The 24,572-nt window shown below is 42.8% G+C and overlaps 1 protein-coding gene across 1 annotated transcript in view; it reads left to right on the top strand.

Moving 5' to 3' along the window:
* Nucleotides 1–24,572, top strand: part of OBSCN (obscurin, cytoskeletal calmodulin and titin-interacting RhoGEF) — a 184,266-nt gene that overhangs the window by 62,001 nt on the left and 97,693 nt on the right. Inside the window, exons 30-46 of the mRNA XM_055805894.1 lie at nt 41–310; nt 1,110–1,376; nt 2,134–2,400; nt 3,985–4,257; nt 5,732–5,998; nt 8,262–8,528; nt 9,753–10,019; nt 11,483–11,749; nt 12,122–12,385; nt 13,314–13,580; nt 14,647–14,913; nt 16,295–16,558; nt 17,314–17,580; nt 18,442–18,705; nt 22,740–23,003; nt 23,343–23,606; nt 23,897–24,160. Of these exons, the coding sequence (XP_055661869.1) occupies nt 41–310; nt 1,110–1,376; nt 2,134–2,400; nt 3,985–4,257; nt 5,732–5,998; nt 8,262–8,528; nt 9,753–10,019; nt 11,483–11,749; nt 12,122–12,385; nt 13,314–13,580; nt 14,647–14,913; nt 16,295–16,558; nt 17,314–17,580; nt 18,442–18,705; nt 22,740–23,003; nt 23,343–23,606; nt 23,897–24,160 (4,530 nt within the window). The remainder of the gene's footprint in view (nt 1–40; nt 311–1,109; nt 1,377–2,133; nt 2,401–3,984; nt 4,258–5,731; nt 5,999–8,261; nt 8,529–9,752; nt 10,020–11,482; nt 11,750–12,121; nt 12,386–13,313; nt 13,581–14,646; nt 14,914–16,294; nt 16,559–17,313; nt 17,581–18,441; nt 18,706–22,739; nt 23,004–23,342; nt 23,607–23,896; nt 24,161–24,572) is intronic.

Genomic DNA, 24,572 nt, shown 5'->3' with positions numbered 1-24,572 from the left:
AGCCTTTTCTCGTTTTATCAACCTACTTTTTGTCTTCCAGAACTGAACATTGGCATCACAAAACGTCTGAAGAATACTGAAATCCAGGAGGGAGAAGATTGCACTTTTGAGTGTATTTTGTCCCATGAAAGCATTGATGACTTCAACTGGACACTGAATGGGAGCAAACTGGAAAGTGGTGGGCGATTTAGAACCTCTAACATGGGTCGGAAATATATACTCAGTATCAAAAGTGTGATTCCTGATGATGCTGGGGAAATAATTTTCACTGCCCGTGGTCTAACCTCCAAAGCTGCTTTGGTTGTGAAAGGTAATGAGATCAGAAAGGTTCTGGGGTTTGATTTCTTGGGTGTCTTTTTATAAGGTCAGTAAACTATGTAACATGTAACAGTAAACATAGTAACAGTAAACATAGTAACCTATGAAGGCAAACTCTTGTTATGATCACAGTGATTCCCTGTGAGCCTTGAAGTGCTGAGATATTTCCTTAACAACAAGTGAAAGCCTGAACATTTTTATTCATATTTGAGAATTACAGGATGATACACTCGGTAGTGTATTTGTACAGATAATTACTACCCAGACTGCATGTATCAGAGATAATCACCCAAGGCTCCCTGGGTAGTCAGTGGAGAGAAGAAATAGTTTTCAGATATACTTTGCCATCCACTGTTAGACCTATTTAAGACAAAAAAAATTGTTCCTTGAAGTCTCTTGCCCGTGCTTAGCAGATCACTGCTGCTTGCAGAGCAGCCCTGGAGCGAGTGCCGCCTCTACACATCTCTGTGGCACAGATGTCTCTATTTAGGGAGACAGATCCCACCACAACTGCACACCTACAGTAACTTCAGTGATGACAAAATGACATCCCCTGAAAAGGATGCCATCAGGACAAGTTCTCAGTTCCTGTAAGCAATCATTCATATTTGCTGAGAGCCCAATTAATATGTACTAAAGAGCAAGACTATTTCCCCCTCCCTTCCCTAACATATTACAAATCATTCATTGGGGAATATGAAAACTTGCTAAATATTTTAATTGCAAACCCCCAATCATATAGCGATCATGATTTTTATTCAAAGTTCCCTTTCTGTTCCCCCTTTCTTCAGAAAAACCTACTGAAGTTATAAAACAGCTGGAGGATAAAACATCAGCAGCGGGGCAGGACATCAGCCTGAGCTGTGAGTTGTCAAAACCTGATGTGAGCATCAGGTGGTACAAGGATGGCAAAGCAATCCGAAAAAGCCAGAAATACGACTTGCACCAAGAGGGAACACGGGCCATACTGATCATCCATGATTCTACGGTCAAGGACAGTGGGGAATACACCTGTGAGACGGAGGTCTCTAAAACGAAAGCAAGGATCACAGTGCAAGGTCAGTTGAAGCATGCATAGGGGCTGGTGTGTACAGAAGTTGGGGTAAATATCTACAATCTGTGGGAAATGTTCTTCTCATCTCCCTAAACAGGATCAATTTTTAGTTTTCAAAAAACATTGTGGATTAAAAGCCTTTTTAAAAAAACCTGAAAATCCACCTAGTAGATACTGAAAAATCAATGTGCTATGTAATGAGCCAATCATAACTGGCAAATTGAATTAGTCTTTTTTGAACGTGGGTGATCAAAACTGTATGTGGTCTGCAAGATGAGACCTCACCAGTACCTGTACGATGCCGTTAAACTTTCCTGGAAATATCTTACCTGATATGTCCTGGGACAAGAGGTGGACCTGGTGATCTTCTTAGACCCATTCCATCTGATAGGATGAGAAGAAACAGCCTCAAGTTGTGCCAGGGGAGGTTTAGACTGGATATGAGGAAAACTTTCTTCCCTGAAAAGGTGGTCAAGCACTGGAACAGGCTGCCCAGGGAGGTGGTGGAGTCACCATCCCTAGGGGTATTTAAGAGATGTGTACATGTGGCAGTTAGGAACATGGTTTTAGTGGTGGACTTTGAACTTCATGATCTTGAGGGCCTTTATCAACTTAAATGATTGTCTGATTCAATGATTCTGTATTCTGTGATTATTTACAAATGGGGTGGAGGGGATTCAAAACCATTCTCTATGTGCAGCACTTGTTTACAAATCTGTGTGTGTCTTTTTTTTTTTTTTTCTTTTTTTTTTCCCTTCTAGAAAAACCGAATTATTTTGTCAAGGAACTTTCAGATCTGAAAGTCGATGAAAATGGAACTGCAGTTTTTATGTGCCAGAGTGAGAAAGCTGCATCCTCTGTGGTCTGGAGGAAAGGCATAGCTGAACTCAGGGCTAGCAAGAAATACGAGATTACACAGAAGGGACAAGTCCTCCAGCTGACCATAAAGAACTTGGAGAAAAGTGACAGTGACACTTACACTTGCGACATTGGTGATGCTCAGTCCAGAGCCAAGCTAGTTGTGCAAGGTATGCATGAGAGGGATATGGTTGTACAGCCTGTTTCTCCAGCAGGAAGCACTATATGCATAGGCAGATCTATCTCTCAGCAAATGGGTGCCAGATCCACCAGTTTCTGGCTCTGTCTCACTTGTGATGGACGTACGCAGCACAGGACATGTGGACAGAAGCCTAGCAACGTGGAGCTGGACGTGCAGAGCAATTTGTCAGTTTGAAGCAATTACACCTGGAGTACTTTGGGTATGATGTAAACCTCAAAATACTGATGTGAGGAGAGGCTGGTGTTCCTGTGTGAACAGACGATGGATATGGTTCAGGGGGCCTGCTATTAGACAAGGGAAAAATTATTCTGGCTCCAGGCTTTTCACCATGTCCCTTGATGTCTCGTTCTACTAGTGCTTTCTAAGAGGGGATGGGTGAATGAGTGGTCTAGGCGTCCTTAAGTGCTTAATGTCCTTTTGCTCCTTGGAGATGAAAGGTACAACCCAACCTCCAGCTGAAGAGTACAACCCAACAGCTTTTATTTGATGCTATGGACAGTAAATGAGCGGTGGTGGGCAATGTTAACAGCAGGGCAGTATTCAGGGGGAAGGAGTGAGGTCTGGTTGTTACTGTGCCTCACCAGTTCCCTCACTGATGCCCTGACTGGGAGAAACCCTTGAGCTAAAATTGATGAAACAACAAGAGAATGAGAGGAACAATTCAGAAATAGTCACGTGGAGATGCAGTGGTGGTGTCCACTTATTAATCATTATAGTTAGTCATTAAAGACTAGGGGGTAGTGTCAGACTCCTCCACCTCTGATCATCTGCTAGAGCAGCCTTGAGAAGCAAAGAAGTGTGCTTCATCCTCATTATGGCCTCAGGGTCTGAGCTACCTGAATTCACTCTGAGGTTTCTAACACCAATTTTTCAGTGTGAAAAAATACTTCTCTGTCACAAAGCTCAAGGTAAAAGTAAAAATTCCCTGTACTGGTTTTGTAAGTAGGAGCAACATTAGGTACATCTTTATGTACACAGATAACCTTATCTTATTTATTTATTTTTAGTTAGGTCTATATCTATGTAGGCAGTTTTTCAGGATTGTTGTTTTATTTCTTTTTACTAAAGCTGCAGTCAGACACTACCCACTGTGTTTAAGGTTGGACCAAGCTCAAAGAAGGTGGAGGCTGGGTGTTCCTGTCCCATAGAAAGCAAGTTATATTTGCTCTAGAAAAACAGAGGGGTTTTCGTGGGAGGGATCATCTGCTTAGTGACATCTACAGCCCAAATGATGCTGTCAAGAGACTTTCTAGGTAGTTTCATTATGTGAACCTTTATAACACCGGCTTTGCATTGTACTGGCTACTTGTTTTGCTGTATGTGTTCTGGTGCTTTGAAGTTGTCTTCATCCTAATTTGGTGTGTGTCCTGTATATCTTATCATCTTGGGTGGTTTTTGTGTTCAGTAACGGGGGAATTGCGTTTCAGTCTTCTGTATCATGAACATATTTCTTCCTTGAAATGCTCACGTGGGAAATCTTGGAGTTTTCCGTATCGATTTTCATGCTAGAACCAGAAGATTCCAGTAATTGATGTATCTATGTTCCTTTCAGGCCAGAAAGTGCTAATAACAGAAGACCTGGAAGATGTCACTGTGTTAGAAGGAGAATCTGCCATGTTCAGATGCAGAATCTCTCCTGTAGAGTATAGCAAAGTGCAGTGGTTTTTGGATAAAACCCCACTCCATACCAATGAACTTAATGAGATCCAGTCTCAGCCTGGTGGATATCACTTGCTAACGTTGAAAAAACTCTCACTGAAGGACTCGGGGGTCATTACATTTGAAGCTGGTGATAAGAAAACATCTGCCAGTTTGGTTGTTAAAGGTAATTCAATCATAAAGACTGCAGGAGAGGAAAGAACGTGTAGAAGTAAATAGGGGTTAATGTGGGTAGGTGAAAAAATAATAAAAATGCTACAAATTTGGCCCCACCATATGTATTTGTGCATATGCTCAAGAATAACATTGCCTATGTTATGACATTAGGGCTGGGGAATGAACACTTTGTAATCCTGGATAACTCTCAGAGCGTTTATTGGACCTTAGGTGGGAATGTTATACTGCAGTGATGGTACATTGGGTGCCTTGTCCAGTTTTCCTTAAGCCGAGCTGATAGGATGATGATAAAGGAGAAGAAATCAATTAGTTTGAGAAAAAAAAACAAACAACAAACACCAAACCCAAAGTGCAACAAATAGGTTTTTGATTTAGTTTTCATTGTTTGATAGGCAACGTTATGTGTGTTCTCTGCTATTCATTGTTGACAATGAATTGTTTTTTCTGGAGAAGTTAAACAGAGTTAAAACTGTAGTGTTAGTCTACTTCCATGGAGAGGGAGTAAAATGCATGTCAGACAGCCCAGGAGGGCAGGGTTGGAGAGGTGTTTTCTTACTGGAAACATAAATAGTTGTTATGGCCCACAGAAATAAAATACGGTCTCCACTGTGTCAGATCATATTCTCATTCTTTGCAGAATTGCCACATTTCCTGTGAAACTTTTTTTTTTTTTTTTTTTTCAAAATTTACCCAAATTTTGCCATGCTACAAAATGCAAACAGATATTTTGGTGGCTTTTTTTTTTTTTTTTTTCCTGAAGGCAAATTAAAGGTCCTTTTTTGAAAAAGGCTGACTCCTTTTGGTAGTGCTAATATATGGTGCTATACTACCAAACCCAAGTTTGATCTCCTGATTGATTGGATTTTTATGAATTAAAAACCATTAAGAGAGCAGTTCATCTTCTCTGTCCTAGTGGCCTGATTTGGAAGTGAATATTTGGTCTTTGGAGGTGTCATCTTCCAGCGGCTATAGAGACACCTTATGTGACCTATCTGAGCTATCTGCCTGGTTTTTAGAGGACTCATACTGATGAGATGAGACCTGCTTTAGGTGACTGGCTTTGAAAAACCTGTAATGTGCCTCACTTCGTGCAGATTTAGCTTTTCCACATTCAGTTAGAAGGTTCAAACTAATCAGCTCATGGGGAAAACGGCTTAGGAAAATCGTGCCTCTATCTTGTTCCTATTTGGAGAGATGTGAGAGAGATCTTACTTATGGTCTTCAACAGGCATGTTGTCTGCTCTGTTTCTCCCAGATGGCATTAGGTATTTACTAACAACACTTTATGGTATGACTGGTGCCTTCCCAAGGGCTTTATAGTCATGAACACAAAATTATTTGTCACTAACCTTGACCTGTAGTTTTGATACAGGTAGTCTTGGATGTAAATCTCACAGATTACTTGTGATCTGAAAATCCACACCTCTTCTGAAAGATCTCAGATGGTTTTTATGTGATTCTAGAGAAGCCCTGCATCTTCACAAAGGAGCTGGTTGATACTGAAGTCACTGAGGGAGAGGATGTGATCCTTCACTGTGAAACCTCCAAATCAGACAGCGCTGTAAAGTGGTGCAAAGATGGGAAGAGCCTTAGGAATTCTTCCAAGTATAACATCAGCCGGTCGGGATTTGAAGCCAAGCTTGTCATTCACAGGGCAGAAGAAAAGGACAGTGGCAGATATGAGTGTGAGGCTGGAGCAGCTAAAAGTAGTGCGGTTATTACTGTCAAGGGTAAGAACATTTGGAGTGATGGTTTGGGTCCTAACTCGTCATCTAACACCAAGGTCAGAGTAATAAACTGAAATGATAAAAATGTGGAACTATACTGAAAAGGAGCCTCGTGTCATTGCACCACAGTGCAGGAGAGCTTCTCATCAAGGCATCTGGAACAGCACCCAGAGAGGTGATAGAACGAAACAGGAAAATCCTTCATCTTATCTGTTTTAGCTCTGTGAAAATCAAGTGTCTAAGCTCTTTGGAGAAGAGAGCAATGGGTCGGTAAAGGACAGTGGGTATGTCTGTAGGAGATCCACCCAGCCTAAGATGTAATCTAGAGAAAGGATGAATCACCTTCTGAAGGTGTCTCCACTGATGGCCCTCTCCAAGGAGGGAGCTCCACCACCACGTTTGTCTGGGTAACTGCTTTAGGCAGCCAAATTTATTGAGAGGAATGCACCCAAAAACTGTGATCGAGCAGAAGGTGCTGTCTAAAGAGTTGCTGTCTGAGCTGAAGCAAAAGTTCTGTTCTTAGGCACGGGAGACCTTAGTGTCACTTCCCTGAACATGCTGGATAAGCACCGAGTACGTTAGGTCAGGGTTGGGTCTGAGCCGTGTCGGAACAGGGCTTATCTACTACCCGTGTTGTAATAACTCCTGCCTGCCTTGAGTGACTACCCCAGCCCACGGCTGAGGAGGAGCTTGGTATCTGTGAGCTAAATCACCCCTTCACATGGGCAGGTTTGAGCAGGTCCAGGTTGTTACTGGCACAGGCTATGTTTAGCCTGACCAGCGGATCTCCTGCATGCAAGGTGTATGTAACACACCTGGGAAGGGCAGGTTGGAAGCTGTACCTGGATTAGAGAAGTCAGTGTGACCAAAAAGCATTTGGGTTGTTGCAATAGTCAACCTGAACCTCAGAGCACGAAGAGGGAAGGCAAGATGCTCACAGTATTGATCTAGAGTGCAAAAAAGCCAGCTTAAGGCTGAGATCTGCTGTGCAGGGAAAGAGAAGACCTTGGTGGTGTAACGAAGAAGAGAGGTGATGGTTAATGGTCCTGATTTTCTATGTCTTTCTGTAGCACTAGGATGTTTTCCCAATACTCGTTACACACCAAAGAAAGATCTGTGCTGGCTTCAGCAGGACCTGGATCTCACCCGTGATGAACAATTTTCTATTAGCAGAAACCACATTTGTGATGCTACATAGCTGCCCTGTTTTTCCCTTCACACAGAAAGGTGTGATGGATGCAGGATTTAAACACACGGATTCAGACCACCAGTAGACCAGAAGACCACCAGAGTCAAGTCACAAGGGTGTCTACAAAAAATTACACTGTTGCACCTTTCGTTTATCTGTTAGGGTCAGATCAGAACAGCAGAATGCCAAAATAGCACAAAAAAAAAAAAAAAAAAAAAAAAAAAGGAGAGAAAAAATGCCAGTAGCCATGTGCCACTGAGTGTCCCAAAGTAGAAGTAGAAGGGGAGCAGAACAGTCTGTAGTATTTCAATTAGCCACAGGACAGCTGTATCATGAATCAGTAGCTGACTTGCATATTTATAAGACAGCAGAAGCTAGGAAGAAATTGGTTTTTTTTTTCATAAATGGAGGGGAAAACACTTCAGCTGAGGATTTTTTCCCAATAGGAGCCTTGCTTATGCTAGCTGACCTTAAAGCCTTGAATCCTAAGCTGATAGAGCCTGCACAGGGATCTCCACAGGGACCCTTTCACGTACAGCTGTGCTTTCCTCTCTGTTTGCTCTGTGCTGTTTCTAAGTCTGTATTCATGTCGGATAAAAACATGTTGTGGGTCTTTCTTATGAGAAATCAATACTGCTGGTCATGATAGAAAGTGCTTTGCCATTTCTCTGTGTCCTCTGTGTTACGTGTGAGCTGACCTCGGTAAAGTTTTACGGTTTTTGTGCCAGTTGTCCAGCTCTGACCACCCATCTGCAACACTGCAACACACTGTGTCATTAATGGCAGTGCAGCAGCTGCCACTAATTTGATAATGACAATTGTAATAGTAGCAACATCTTCAATGGTGTATATAGTGGTTAAAAGGAAAATAAGCAGATGGTCTCAAATATTTGTTATTTTTTTTTTCTGCTGTAGAGCGCTGGCAGCCAGATGTGAGTTGTCAGAATCTGTTTACTGTTCACTAGTGCTTTTCCATTCCTGTGGTTTTCTATCTCAGTAATGGAATCTGAAACAAAAAGGGGAAAGTGATTTCCAACCTCCTGTGTTTCCTTAAACATTTGCAATATTCTTTTTCAGAAATACCAGTTCTTTTCAAGAAAGAGCTCCAAAATGAAGAAGTTAAAGAAGGGAAACAAGTCAAGCTGACCTGTGAGCTCAGCAAACCTGATACCCCAGTGAAATGGATGAAGGGAAGCACTGTTCTCTATGCCAGTGAGAAGTATGAATTCAAGCAGCATGGTACTGTGGCAGAGCTCATTATTCGAGATGTCAAATCAATAGACTCTGGAGACTATACCTGCAGCACTGGAGAACTGAAGACCACGGCTCGGGTGAAAGTAAATGGTAGGCAGAGTTAGAAACATTGCCACAGTTGCTTAATGCATTGCTTAATAGATTAAAAAAAAAAACCAACCACATAACACTTCTTTTTTGTGGCAGTGCTATCTCCCACTGGGCAACAAATAAGTGCAGAGGATTCATTTTCTATACCCTATGTGCCATAGCTCCTGACCTATCAGCTATTTTACATGGCTGTGATCCAGACTTGAGTTAGAGATGAAGATGCAGAAGTGTCGGAGCACAAGAACATGAAAACAGAATTGCAGGCAATTTGCAAATGGCAAATTGCAGGTGTCCAACTGATGTTTAGAACCCCAAACTCCTGAAACCATCTTTTTTAAAGGCTCTCGGATGTCATCTGCACTCCCAAATGCCTTAAAAAATACAGTACCTTTAGTAGTATAGCAAATGTAGTTTATGCTGGGGCAGAAAGCAGGAGAGATACAGGACATGAACACTGTCTCGGAGCCCTGCAGCAGCAGGGAATTTGTTAGGTGAGGATTCCCAGAAGACTCAGTAGGGATCCTTATTAAAAGTGAGAGAAACTTCCCCCATACTCCTAGGAGTCCACAGTGAGATGATAACATTGCAGGGAGAGGTTTCATCCTGCTCCCAAGCAGAATCATTTTGATGCCACGCAGCCAAGGGAGGGTCTAGGGCTGCTCTGCTCATTTGGAAAATGACTGGTTTTAAGATGTGACAGCTGATTGCATTCAGCTCTTGGGCCCCCAACATAAGAAGGACATGGATCTGTTGGAGTGTTACGAGATGCTCAGAGGGCTGGAGCATCTCTCCAGTGCAGACAGGCTGGGAGAGCTGGGGTTGTACAGCCCGGAGATGGGAAGGCTCCGGGAGACATTGTTCCAGCCTTCTAGTACTTAAAGGGGCCAACAAGAAAGCTGGAGAGGGGCTTTTTACAAGGGCTTGTTGTAGCGATAGGATTTACATTAGCTATTAGGAAGAAATTCCCTGTGAGGGCAGCAAGGCGCCAGCACGGGCTGCCCAGAGTAGCTGTGGGTGCCCCAGCCCTGGCAGTGCCCAAGGCCAGGCTGGATGGGGCTGGGAGCCACCGGGGCTGGGGGAAGGGGTCTCTGCGTGTGGCGGGGGGGGGACCTGGGGGGTCTTTAAGGGCCCTTCCAACCCAAAACTTTCTAGGATTTTATGATCATGGGCCACTTGGACAGCAGGTCAAGAGGGCATGTCCTAATCCCTGGTTCTGTGTTCTAGCTGTGCCTGTCCTTTTTAAACAAGCCCTGGAGAACACAGAAATGGAAGAAGGGAAATCTGTCTCCTTGCGCTGCGAGCTCACAAAAGCTGATGCCACTGTGGTGTGGAAGAAGGGAGAAGCCACGCTCCAGGCAAGTGCCAAATATGAAATGAAGCAGAAGGGGACAGTGGCAGAGCTGGTGATTCATAATACAGAGCCAGAAGATGCAGGAAGATACACCTGTGACACTGGAGACCAGCAGAGTACAGCCCAAGTCAAAATCCATGGTAGGAATAAGACACCTGCTTGTGACCTTTTGTTGTTGTCCTGGCCATGGTCCTGCTAGCCCCTGCACATCTATAGTGAATGTTGAGAAAAAAAGGGATCAGTACAAACAAAAGGCAGCTTTGGCTGGGACCATTGTGTTCTCTGTTTTCTAGGACAATAACTTTATGCTAAAACATAATAATCAAATATACCTGATAATGAAATATCTTTTCTTCTCTCTGAAATAATTCTGCTTTCTGCTCTGGATAGAGGCATTTGTCTGAGCTCTAAGCCAGGAGGTAAGAAGGGCCTCAGCTATACATTTTGTTAAAAAATATGTGATTCTTTTCTACACTTCCTCAGCAAGTCCTTATGCACCTGTGACCAACAGCATTTGGGCAGCAGAATGGTAATTACTTTGATTTACTGATTATTAGAAAAAAATTGTTTTGGTTTTATTTCCTCCCAAACTCCTGGTGTGCTATTGTAAATGCAACTAGAGTCCTAGAAGTGCAGGTAGGTCAGAGCTTAACAGCTGTGCCAAGAGAGTTAGTTTTGGCTTTAAGTCCCATGTGAGGTCACCAGTTGGTAATGATTCTCCTAAAGCAAAACGAGAATGCTTCATTCCTCAGCTGTGTCTGTGCTCATCAAAGAAAAGCTGAAGAATGTGGAAGCTGTGGAAGGTGGGGCAGCCACCCTGCGATGCCAGCTGAGCGGAGAGGCTCCTGTGGAGTGGAGGAAGGGGCACACTCTTCTCCGGCCGAGTAAAAAGTACAAGATGAGGCAGGAGGGCACGGTGGCTGAGCTGCAGATCCATGATCTGGACCCAAAGGATGCTGGAGACTATACATGTGTAGTGGGGAACTAAAAAAACCACAGCAGCCTTGTCAGTGAATGGTAAAAAGTCAGAAATAACCTGTGAAACTCTGGAACATTTTGCCCCATCTTTTCCCTCCTCCTCTCTGTACATTCCCTCACACCACCTGCCGTCATGTCCTGCTTCTACTTTTTTCATCCTGCCACTCTTTCATGTTGCCCTGTCACTCCTTTCCCTGATCTCCATCCGTGATCAGCTTTCATTATGCCCAGTGTTGGATGTCTGTGTGTGTGTTGTGTTGTTGTCTTACCTTTCCTCAAGTGAAGGGTGCTGACATGCATGTAATTTTTCCTGAATTAGTATGGAAACATAAGATTCCTTGGAATTTTCAGTTAAGGAGGGTTCATCACTTTTCATGATGAGGATGAGTGTGTCGTTTGTATGCATGATCCCAATCAAGATCACGAATACTTTGATTCTGACAGAACAATTTAATAGGGATTTCTTTTTGCCATCCACAAAAAAAAAAAAGGGCATGATGTGCTCAAAGGTTAATGCTGTTACAGTAAGGCTTAGGTAGTCATATGATGAATCATGATTCAGCCTCTGACCAGAGATCTGGGCAGGGTCTTGCGTTGCAATCCCTTTTCATTCTGCATCTCTCAGCCCTGCCAGTCCGTTTCAAAAAAGAGCTGAGGAACGAGGAAGCCACCGAGAGCGGGACGGCCACACTGCAGTGCGAGCTGAGCCAGGCGGTGGGCTCGGTCGAGTGGAGGAAGGATGGGAAGGTGCTGATGCCAAACGACAAATACAAAATGAGACAGGAAGGGCGTTTTGTTGAGCTGGTTATCCAAGACCTAGACCTGACGGATGCTGGGAGCTATACCTGCGTGTGTGGAGACCAGAAGACAACAGCTGCTTTGAGAGTGAATGGTAACTTCCACCTGTGTTTCTCATTAAGCCCCAAACTTGGTATATTTGACAGCATTTGCTGGTCATCCGAAGTTTGGTTGGTGTGATTCTGTAGAGGTTCCATGTTCTTGGCCCTGTAGTGCCAAAGTTGCCCTATTAGAGAATATTCCCTTATGCTTTTTTTGCTGAAGACAGCATGGCTATGTTGTATATTGTTTTCTCTAATTTCTTTCTTTTTGCTCTAGGAGGTTTTACCCCCCCTTTCAACTGTACCCACCTAGCAGTAGGGCGGTTTTGGTTAAATGTATGCACTGCAGCCCAGTAACTCACAGCAGTGTCCAGTCCTTTTTGATCTGGTGCTGATTCCTTCTCTATTGGTATTGCATCCTTCAGCCTTGCCTGTCCTCTTCCAAGAAGAAATGTTGAACAAGGAAGCTACAGAGGGGGAGGCAGTCACTTTGCACTGTAAACTGAGCAAATCGGCCCCGGTTGAGTGGAGAAAGGGGAATACAGTCCTCAAGCCAAGTGAAAAATACAAAATAGAGCAGGAAGGTCCCTTTGCAGAGCTGATGATCCGGGATTTGGACTTGGCAGATGCTGGTGATTACAGCTGTGTATGTGGAGACCAACAGACTACAGCTGCTTTGACAGTAAATGGTAAAAAGAAATTCTCAGCACGTACCCCAAGTAAACTGGTATAATTCCAAGATCTCTTCCTCTTTTTCTCCTGTTTCTTCTGGTCCCTGTATACCTCTGTCCTCCCCCCTGCTGATTAATTTTTCTATCCTGTTTTCTTTCACTCTCTCCTTTCACCTGATGCCTCCTTGCTATGCTGTTTGCCTTCCTAGGGACTATGTTCAAATGACAAGTGGAGTACAGGTCCCCAAGTCAACACAATCTCCCTAGTCCTGTGTAGCTGCTTGTTTAAAAGTTTTCCCATAGGGATTGACCAAAAAGTGGGAATGATAATTTACCTTTTGTAACTTAGTAGACTGTTACACTTGTTGCTTCTAAAAGGAACATGTTTTCATCAGCGTAGGATGCTCCACAAGGACTGTCTTCATGAAAAATAGCCTTTTTATGCTCCTGCTATTCCCAGACCTTTTTAACCAATTTTGGCTTAACTCGTCCAAAGCATATACTTTATCTCTGCAGAAAGCTGACAGCATGTTTGTAACTGCTCTGTTTTAAGGAGCTCTATTTATAAAAATACAGACAGTGCCATGAATCAGGCACTTCTGTAGAACTACTGTTTTTCTCAAGGGAAACAAAAAGCTCTGGATCTCACGTTAAAACACAGCCTTTAATTTTATCCGTGTGATTTTATGGTATATGAAGTACAGGCTTGTCAACTAAGTTTGCCGATAAACGGGCTTGCTTTAAAAGCAAGTTCTGAAGTGTGAGGACCAAAAAATTAAAAATCAGACTGAAATGTCTTTTGAAATGTTAGAGATTGGAATGAAATCCTGGAGTGTGAAGGTCTTGTGGCTTCAGTGACGTGCAGGTTCAGGGAGATAAGAGGGTGAGCAGGTGGGTCAGGCTTTCTTGGTGTTGATGCTGTGTCCGTATTGCATTTACTCTGCAGTTCTGCCTGCTCTTTTCACCAAAGAACTGACAGATGAAGAAGCCACAGAAGGTAAAAGCGTGTCTCTGCAGTGTGAGCTGAATAAGGCTGCTGCTAACGTGGAGTGGAAGAAGGGATTCAAGACCCTCAAATCAAATGACAAATACAAAATGAAGCGCAAAGGTGTTGTTGCTGAGCTTATAGTCCAAAATCTAGAAATGACGGATGCTGGAAATTATTCCTGTGTGTGCGGAGACCAGCAGACTATGGCAGTTTTAACAGTACATGGTAAAACAAACAAAACAAGATACATACTAAAAGTAACTGTCCCATTTGCTCTGTTCATTTGAACAGATGCCTTGTTACCCTTCCATCTCCCTCCTTCTGTCAGACCCTTATCCACAGCCCGCTGATGCCGATGCTCCCATTGGCGTCAGTGCAGCCGGGGTGCATGGCACAAGAGAGGTATCAGTGTGCAAGCTCAGAGTATAAGCAGCCAGGGTTGCTGCTACTCTTTTAATTAGGGTCCATCATTTTGCTTTTTCTTTGAAAGTTCCTTTATTAGACTCCCCATTATGCTCACACCCATTCGAATGGGCTGCCTCAAAGGGATTGCGACTTAGGGATTTTAAGGTTTCATAAAATTCTGAAAGGTGAGGTTATTCCCTGGAATCTTATTCTTATACTCCATTCTTGGGACAATGGGATGCTTTTATACGTATGGGCCAGTTGTCATCGCATTCCGTTACTGTCCTGTGTAAAGCAAGGCCAGACCCTCCAAGGGATGACCATTCTCAGGGAGAACTTTGTTTTTTACTGCAACTGACATGTTTGAAAGGATATGTCTGTTCAGGTGAAAATGTTTGTTTCCTCACCATGTATTGAAATGAACAATTTCATTTCAAACTGACATTAAGAATGAAACTCCAGTGTTTCATTATTTTTAATGTACAGTATCTTTTTGTTTGTTTCAATGCGTAAAACCAGCAAACATCCTTCCATAATGGTTTTAAAAGTCATATAAGAAAACCAATTTTTTTCAGAAATTTCGAAGTAGTATCTATTCTTTTTGCTTGAAATTTCATAGGAAAAAATTGGACTTTCTACCTGTATTTGTATTGATTTGTTGACTCTGAGTACATGTGAAATACCTCTACGGATTATTGCAAGCACTGAATCCTTTGCTGGTGATGACATTTCTTTCCTCATACTGATTTGTGGAAACAGTTGAGAATCTATGTTCTTGTGTTGATAAATCAGCACAAGATAAGAGGGAAAAGGAAAATGAAACATCGATGTTTAATTTCAACTTTTTGGAGCATTACATCTCACTGCTCATGTTCCTGTCCTTCAGCTTTGCCTGCATTTTTCAAAGAAGGATTGAAGAACAGAGAAGCCACAGATGGTGCAACAGCCACTCTGCACTGTGAGCTGAGCAAGGTCGGTGTCCCGGTGGAGTGGAAAAAAGGGGACAAGACACTCAAACCGAGTGATAAGTATAGGATGAGACAAGAAGATTCTGCTGCAGAGCTGTTGATCCGAGATCTGGTGGTAGAAGATACAGGAGAATATACCTGTGTGTGCGGAGATCAGAAGACCTCGGCTGTCTTGACAGTCCATGGTAAAAAAGCCGTTCTCCGTTATGATAGCGGTATCTCAAGGACATCCCTTTTCTCTGAGAGGTTTCTTTCCCACTTGCTTTGATGTTTTGATTCTGTAGCATTTTCTTGGTCTGCTGGCTGTGTTTCTTCCCATCTCCCGCTCTCTGTTAGTTTGAAACTGATGGATTTAGGGCAAAGTAGAGTCATGAGAATTTCTCATCTTAGTCTTCAACTTTTAAGGGTGAAACAGGCACCTGTATGTAAGGCCAAGAGTGACCAGACCTCCAGCAGTGAGGTTATTCTCGGAGGGTTTGTCATTGTGTCTCACTGATGTCAGTGGGTTTCAGTGCTTAAATTGAAAGGAAGTTCTTTAAAAATGCTGAGCTCAGTTAGTGAGAGGTTTCTCCATTCAGGAATGACTGTCCACCTCTTTTGCAAGACTTTGATATATTCTGCCAAGGAAATGGTTCTTTCCAAAAAAACCCACCCCAAACTGTTATTCCAGAAGAAGCAGTTCACATACAGTCCCAATAGATCATAGAATCCTAGTGTGGTTTGGGTTGGAAGGGACTGTAAAGACCATCTAGTTCCAACCCCCTGCCACGGGCAGGGACACCTTCCCCCAGCCCAGGTGGCTCCCAGCCCCGTCCAGCCTGGCCTTGAACACTTCCAAGGATGGGGAAAGAATAGGTTTTATTTGAGTTGTATCTTAAGGATAAGATGCTTCTTAAGGACAGGGGCAAAACTGGGGAGGCAAAATGCTCTCCTCAGATTTTCTGCATGCTTTTACTTCCTCTTCGTTCTCCCAGCTGGAGGTACTTTTGTTACTCCTCTCCTCTGAGCTAGCGCTTTCTTCCTTGTGCAAGTCGCTTCCTTTTTACTTTAGTAAAAGCACCCCATGAGGCAACTTCTTGAATGCCGCTAACCCCCCCTGCCCCTCCCCGTATTCCTGCTATTACAGCCATTATGTTCTTGAAAATTGTGGCTTAAAGGTGCACTTGAAGCTACGTTACTAATTTGTTTCTGGCCCAGAAAGAAAAATGATGGTGTCAGGAAAGGTAGAGATCTCCAGCTAGCAGTGCTGACATCCAGGGTGATGAGTTTCAAGCAGAAGTCATGTCATTAACATTCAAGATAGATGATTTCAGACTGAAATAGGTAGGAGAGGATACTGGAATTAGCTGGGAAGTGATAAGCATGCTGCATAAGTCAATGTTAGAAGCAGGTCACGGTGGCAATTGTCCTTGTGAGATCCTGCAGTAGTTTTCTAGTAGATGCAGTTTTCAAGACTATGATTTGTTTCCCTGTAACAGGGAAGGGCTGGCCTCAGGACCTAGCTTTACATCCCTTGAGGTCCGATTAACAGTTTGACGTCCCCTCTGTTTATATTACATCCCGTAGCATTGCCTGCACTGTTCAAAAAAGAACTTGTCAGTATGGAAGCCACAGAAAATGGGACGGCTGTTCTGCAGTGTGAGCTAACTAAACCTGCTCCGGTGGAGTGGAGGAAAGGGCACAAGGTGCTCAAGCCTAGTGAGAAGTACAAAATGAGACTGAAGGATACCATTGCTGAGCTGACAGTCCACAGCCTGGAGGAACAAGATGCGGGAGATTACACATGTGTGTGTGGAGACAAGATGACTACTGCATCCCTGACGGTGCATGGTAAAATACATAAGTTTAATAGGAGTTTTCTGCTTTGACATTGGTGATCTCATGCAGGATCACAAACTGGTCTTGAGCCCATCTATTATTTTAAGTTGCTATGACAGCTGTATCAACCACTGGGATTATCTTTCACTGAAAATCCTTTGCTTAGGACTGATAAATAGTATCATACACTCTTTACAGCCCCTGCCCTTCCCTGTTAATGGAATATGGAAGTGGATAATGAAGCCCTTGGTGAAGTCCAGTCATAAATAGCACTTGTAGTATTTCCATTAATTAATTTCTTTAGGTCACGTCACTGAGATTTCACTTGTTGTTCTTGAATGGAATTGAAGGGTGCTGTGGTATGACAACAAATGAGAAAGGCAGGCGAGAACGATACGTTGCAGCCTGTAATTTTAAACAACATAGCATTCATTTTAATTGTTAATCTAATCTTAAAACAGAAGTGTGCATAGTTCTTTGAAAGCTTGGGATCAGCTTTCTGTTGTTATGTCTTAAAATGCCTTTAAAGCATACCTTCTAGTACTGAAATTATAGTTTTACAATGTTGATTTCCAAATCAGTTGTGGCATGCTGAAGGTGCTGTGTTGCAAAGCATAAGGCAGGGATGCCCCTGAAACCATCGTTTACCTCTTGGGTACTGTGTATTCTAAAACTTTTAGAGATTAAAGGGGTTTAATCCAGTGGAGCAGTCAAGACACAGTATTTCCCCGATTTTAAAGTGCTCTCTCTTCACCTGTGATCTTCAGCCCTTCCCCCGCATTTTACAAAAGAGTTGAAGAATGTGGAAGCCACAGAAAATGGCACGGCCACTTTCTGCTGTGAACTGAACAAGCCCACAGCTGCTGTGGAGTGGAGGAAAGGAGACAGAGCCCTGGGGACAGGTGACAAGTTCACCATGAGATGCGAGGGCACAACTGCTGAGCTGGTGATCCGTGATTTAGATCTGACAGATGCTGGAGATTACACATGCTGTTATGGAGATCAGAAAACCACTGCTGCACTAAAAGTGAATGGTAAAAAAAAAAAACCAACAAAAAAAACCAAAACCCCAAAAAACCCCCAACCTACCCCCCCCCCCCCCCCCGAAAACCCAAACCAACAACAAATTAAGTGGATTATTTTCAACCAGCTGGTTGGTTTTTTTTTAAGAGCATAGTGGTATCAGCTTCGAAATTACAGCACTGTTTCTGATGAACGTAGCAACATGTGGCTGGACGTGGGCATAAATGCCTGAACGCACTTGTCATATCAGGCACAGATCAGGTGTTCATAGCAAAAAATTCAGATGTTAATTTCTTCGATGCTCATATTCAGTAATAGTTGCTAAAAAAGGAAAATTGTATTTGTGATGTTGGTTGTAAAGATGTTACAATCATAAAGTTGAGAATATTGCAGTTTGGTGATGAGATTTTTGATACAGTTTTCAGTGTTTCAGAATAATTTGATGGTTGAGTTTTGCTGAACCACTATCTAAGAAGAAATCTCATGGAATAGTGAGATTGATGCCTCAGTTATAGTTTCATTTATGAACTTTTTCAGTAATGATTTGACTTAGACACTCTACTTAGGCTTTATTTTCCACTGTGTCAGGCAATACTCAAAGTAAGGCTGAGCTCAGTCTTGCGGAGTCTGAAGAAGTTGGCTGATATGGTTCTCCATTTCATGCCTTAGACTGTACCATAAAAAAAGCTCTGACTTATAAATAAGGTGTTGTCCAGCTTTCCAAAGTCACTGTTTTATGGTTCTCAGAGTGGTTATCAATCCTACTTGATTAGGGAAGGCTTTGTTCGTCACATGTGGTTGACAGACCACAGATAAATGGTTGCTTGAATAGCTGCCGTGGTCATACATTCTGCTCATTTTGAACTCCTCAGCCTTGCCTGCGCACTTCAAGAAAGAGATGGAGAATGAAGAAGCCACAGAAGGTGAAACAGCCACTCTGCAGTGTGAGCTATCTAAGGCTGCCTCGGTGGAGTGGAAAAAGAAACATAAAGTGCTCAAATCGAGTGAAAAATATACTATGAGACAGGAAGGTACTACAGCACAACTGCTAATCCATGCTTTAGAAGTCAAGGATGCTGGGGAGTACACCTGTGTGTGTGGAGACAAGAAGACTACTGCAGCACTGACAGTGCATGGTAAAGAAAACAAAAATGGGACATTTTTGTGTGATGTTTCTCCTGCCTCCTCTGCAAACCTCAGTACTGACACACAATCAGTTCTTTTTCTAATCTTGCCATCGTTAATTATGTTAGTAACAGAGTTTCTTGATTTATGGTGATTTTTATCTAATTCTAAGTAGAATTGCAGTCCCATTGATTATACTAACATTTTCCCTGTTTTCTTCTCCTTGCTCTTGTTGGTGCACGGCTGTACTGCTTTGCACCACACTGAAGGATGCCACATGCTTGCATTCTTTGTTCTACTTTTGATTTGAGCCTAGAGAGATGGAGCAGCAGGAACATTCATACTTCCTAAAAAAAAGCAATCTTAGATTTCAAGTTACCTTAGGATTTGACAGGTGATTTTAAATAATGCAAACAAAACTGGAGTCAGTGCAACTTTTCTATATGACTCCGACCAAGGCTCATGTAGGTTTGTACTCTGGTATTGCAGAATACTCAGCATTATAGTGTGAGTACTTCATGGTCCTCAGTCAACTCCATCAGCAGAATTCCCTTGGAGGAGAGGGAAACATTTCCACTGTTCATACAGGCCAGTAAGGAGTAGTTTCAGCCCTCTCTCTCACCTGGAAATTCAATAGGTCAATGAGTCAATTGCTTTGCTTTACTGCCCAGAATTTATCTTCATATTTACCAATTAAAGAAGGATGATTTGTCTTGAATTTCCAATTTAACCATGGAAAATAGAATTGTAAAGGACCTCTACACGTCTTCTAGTCCACCTTTGAGTCCCAAGTTGCCATCACCTCTATCTAGCCAGCCTGCACTTAAACACCTTCAGTGGTGAAGAATCTGCAGTTCCCTTGGATGCTCATTCCACTGCCTAGCTGTCATTACTGCCAGAAAGTTCTTCCTAATTTCAACAGAAGTCTTTTTCAAGCTGGCTTAAGTCATTACTTCTTGTTCCATATCCTGTAGAAATGGAGAAATACTTGCATTTTTCATCTTTGTGAAACTATTTTACAGATTTTAAAACTTTCATCATGTCCCCTTCTGTCACCTCATTTCTGGACTAAGCATCTTCATTCCTTTTTCTCTTTCTTCACTAGTGATGTTTGCTAGATTTCAGATCATCTTTGCTGCTTTCTGGAACATCTTCAGTTAATCCACATCTTTCTAGAACTGTGGTGGCCAAAAGCAGACACAGCGCTCCATTTGAGGCTTTGCCAGAGTGGAGTAGGATGGAAGGACTTCATGTGTCTTGCCTATGACGCTCCATTTTATACATCCCTATTATGGTGATTGCTCTATTCACCTCAGACTTGCATTTTTCTACTTGCATTTGGTCCATGATCTCTTGTAACCCCAAATACATCTCTGCAGATCTGCTGCCTGTTGTTCTCCATCTAGTATTTGTTGTTGGTTGTTCCTGAATAGTGTTTTGTACCTGCTTTTGCTGAATTGCAGCCTATTTTTTCATCACTACTTATCAAGATCTCCCATATCCTAATCTAGTCTAACAAAGCGCCCTCACCTTCTTTCCCTTCCCACCCTGAGATCATTTTCAAAGGTAATGACAACTCTGCCTTTCATTGTCAAGTCACTAAAGAAAATGCTGAATAATACTGGACTCCAGAGTACCAAGGAGTTCTGTTCAACTCATTCTTTCATTGTGAGTGTAAATCACAATTGAATATTCTTTGACTGTGGTTTTCAAATCAATGCTTCCTACTATAGTTCCTCCTATACTAAGTTAAAGTAAGCTTTACCAAAATAAGTGAGTGTACAGCATCTACTGTGTCTCTCTATCAGTGAAGCTTATTAATCTATGTCAAGAAAAATTACACTGGTCCACTTCTTCATAAAAAGAAACCCTCTTGGCAAGTCCAAGTGTATTGCTACAATATTTTCCAAAGAATTACAGTTAAGCTGAAATGGCCATAATTCCTTGGATCCTCTCTTGGCCACCCCCCTCTTCTCTGTTTGTCCAAGACAAGCACTGTGAATGGGATTCAGCTTGTAGATCAAGGCTGGTGAGTATTCCTAAATTCACATTTTTGTCAATGGAGACCTAGTCAACACAGCCGATGGAAGTCAGGGAGACAGCCAGTTCACCTTACAGTAGACATCCACTTTTGATCAGCAGATAGCTCTCTTGGCTCCATTGACTTTACCTGGACCTTTCTTCACTGCCTAGCAGCTTAGACTCTTGGTTTACATGGTAAGAACTAAATGTGAATATTTCAATATGTAAGACTTTTTCTATTTTTTTTCTGTGCTTGTAGAGTATCACTCATTCTCTTTGATTTCTCCAGTGTAACTGTTAATGTCTGATATCGATTGAGCCTGTAGCTTAAGTATTCCAGGACAAATTTCATCACACCAAGGTGCTTCAAGAATATTCAGTTTACTTAAATATTTTCTAATAATTTTTTCCCCTGATTCTAGCCAGAATTCCTGTTACTTCCTTAGCTGTCATTAACCTTTACTATTAAAGAAGAAAAAGGTATTAAGCGCTTCAGCTTCCTCATGTGTCTCACCAACAATTTCCATTCCTGAAAGAGAGACAGACCAACTTCTCCCTTGTTTTTATTCCTTCTAATCTACTTACAGAATGTCATTGTATTATTTCTGGGTTTCTGGTTCAGGCTGGCCAGGTTTCCTGGGTTTTGCATCCTAATATTCTGATGCAGAGAGCCACAAGTAGGACTGTGAGGAAAGAACACAGAAAGCTCCTGGCCTAGTGACGTGTCACCCAGTTGCTGGATATGACTACATACAGCTGTGTCTGGAGATACTTGATATCAGCATCATTTTGCAGATTACCTTTCAGCCCCTCTTTCATGGTGGTCTCTTTGTCCATGGGGTGATGGAGTCCAGGAATGGGGAACTGCCCTTGACCTTCTTAAGACATGCAGGGAGCCTGGCCTTTCTGGGTTTGCCTCTACATTCTGTAGTATTTCTTTCGCATTCATCTAAACCTCCTGTATTTGATAGGTCTCTGGAGTTTCAGGAGAAACGCAAACTGAAGAATTTGTGATTTAGGCAGGCTATTCCTGATGATCCTTGTGAAGTAGTCTTTGTAATTATGCCCTTAATATTGTTTCTTTGAGGATTTTTCCACTGTCTCGAACTACCTTGTTCTTTGTTTGCTTCAGCTTGATCATAAGTAACAATTCTTGACTCATTATAGCTTCCTTTCTTGTTGCCTGCATAATTTCCTTTTGCTTTTCTCCATCATTACTTCTTCTAAAATTGATGAACTTTCCTGCTTCATAATTGGTGACTGCCCCATCATCCTCCACATCCGTTATCTCAAATACTTATTTCTTGCTGGTCAGTCAGGAATTGGAGATCCTCCCCTCCTGCTCTTTCATCTCTATTCTATATGCAAAAGTGGTTCCCACCCCATTCCCAAGGCTTAGCAGACATTGCCCCATCCTGCTGCTCCCACAGTACATATGACCACGTGACCGTCCAGTCTTATGCTCTGAATGATCCTATTAGTTGTTCCAAAAGGGATGGGGCGTTAGGATGCACCGGAAGTTGCTGATGGGAGGTGTTATCACAGATTCCCACAATGGAGACATCGTCCTTCTTTTTGCTTTTTAGTGTTACCCAAGCACTTTCAAGAGGTCTCTCCGATTCTGCTCTTCACCCTCATTTTAGCTCTCAGGCTAGGTCTGTAAGCATCCTTAACACGTAAGGTAAAACTTTTTCATTTTTTTCCTTTAGGTTTTTTTTCCCTGAACACGGTGTAACCTTCTATATCAATTTCCCAGGCTGAATTATACCAAGAAAGTTAGTTTTGACCATACATGAAGCTTTCCCATTCCTGCTGTGTATTCTCTATACATACCTAAACAAATCGGCAAATTTACCCACTGTATAAGACCCTCTTGTGTCTATGATACAAAGGAGTATCTTCCTTCTGTGAGATAATCCTCATGTCAATAACTAGGTGTGGATAGATACTGATAAACATCAGGTTCATTTTTTTGGTGGCCAAAACCCGCTTATTCTGAAAATGTTTGCTCCTCTGTTCTCAGCCCTTCCTGCTCTCTTCAAAGAAGAGTTAAGACATGAGGAAGCCATGGAGGGTAAAGCAGTCACCCTGCGCTGTGAGCTGACCAAGACCGCTTCAGTGGAGTGGAAAAAGGGACACACAGTACTCAAACCTAGCGAGAAATACAAAATGAGGCAGAAGGATGTCACTGCAGAACTGGTGATCCATGATCTAAATGAGTGTGATGCTGGTGATTATACCTGTGTGTGTGGGGATAAGCAGTCCACAGCTTCCTTAGTAGTACACGGTAATAACCCATTTCATCTAGATGTCCTCATTAGCAAGCTTATGGTTTGGATTCATTTTTTTCTCTGTGTTCATTGTTATCTCGGCATAGTTCCTCTGAGTCTGACTTTGCATGTCATAGTCATGAGATTAATTCACATTTTGTGGTTTAAAGGAAAAAACCTTCACCCCAGTTCCGTATACTAAATGGTTTTTAGGACCTGGTCCCTAAAACAGATGCAAGATCAGGCCCAAAGACAGCTCTTCAGTGATACCCTTGCCTTTCCTTCCCCACCCCTGCCCTTCACCAGGAGGCTGTGTTTGCTGCTCCGTGTTAACCCTCTGCCCATTGCATCCTCAGCGCTGCCTGCACGCATCAAGGAGAGTCTGAAGGAGGAGGAGGTAACCGAAGGTCAAGCAGCCACTCTGCGCTGTGAGCTGACCAAGGTTGCTCACGTAGAGTGGAGAAAGGGCAGCAGTTTGCTCAAAGTCAGCGACAAATACAAAATGAGGCAGGAGGGCACGGTCATGAAGCTGCTTATCCATGACGTAGAACTGAAAGATGCTGGAGAATACACTTGTGTGTGTGGAGAACACGAGACAACAGCTGCCTTGATAGTGCATGGTAAAAACATATATCTGTATTATTGTGTGTTTCTCTGCCGGGTCATCGGTGTTGGTTGTGTGTTCACCTGTGGCTGGATTTGGTTCTTTAAATTTGTAAGCTGTCTCTAAGACCTGGTTGCATCCAGGCTGCTTTTTTCTTTCTGTCTGTTGGTTTGTCCAGTGTCCCAGAATTAGGAGGAAAGGAAACGTTTCACCCTAAAATGTTCTCTGCTGTACCGCCCCATCCCTCCAGTCACCTGTGTGCCACGTGTCATTTTTGATGTTCTTTATCTGTTTTGTGACCTTCAGCCCTGCCTGTGCTTTTCAAAGAAGAACTGAAGGACCTGCAAGCCATGGAAAGCCAAACAGCCACCCTGCGCTGTGAGCTGACCAAGGCTGCTGCTGTGTCATGGAAGAAAGAAAACAAAATACTCAGGGCAAGTGAAAAATACGTCATGCGGCAGGATAATGCCCTTGCTGAGCTGGAGATTTGTGATCTAGAGCTGCAAGATGCGGGAGATTACACCTGTGTGTGTGGAGACCAACACACCACAGCTTCTCTGACAGTGAATGGTAAATTCATCTTGCAGATGACTGTTTATTTCTCTGAAACATCCTGTTGCTGTACAAATTGTTCACCTATCAGCCCTTTCCTAGGAATTAATTTGTGTTCAGGAAAGGAGAACTTCTCATTCTGACATTTAATTTGGGTCTGATTTTCCTGAAAAGGGAGCTGAGCACATGACTGTTTCTCCATGCAGACTAACTGCTCTGTTGTAAGTTTAAGGGAATGGGGCCTAGGAAATGCTCCTGTTAGACCAGCTGAGATGTCCTGCCCCCATGAAGGCTGGCCCTGTGAGAAATTCCTTAGATTGCATCTTGAATCCATCCAGCCTCTTGTACTTTGTCAGCTCAGCACTACTTTTCTTACTGTCATAGCTAGATTTAGTTTCCCAGGTCATCATAGCGATAACCTCAACCTCAG

The sequence above is a fragment of the Falco peregrinus genome, chromosome 5, assembly GCF_023634155.1.
Source record: "Falco peregrinus isolate bFalPer1 chromosome 5, bFalPer1.pri, whole genome shotgun sequence".
Taxonomy (NCBI): Eukaryota; Metazoa; Chordata; class Aves; order Falconiformes; family Falconidae; genus Falco; species Falco peregrinus.
Note: the sequence above shows the minus strand (reverse complement) of the source record. Positions and strands in the feature narration are given on the sequence as shown.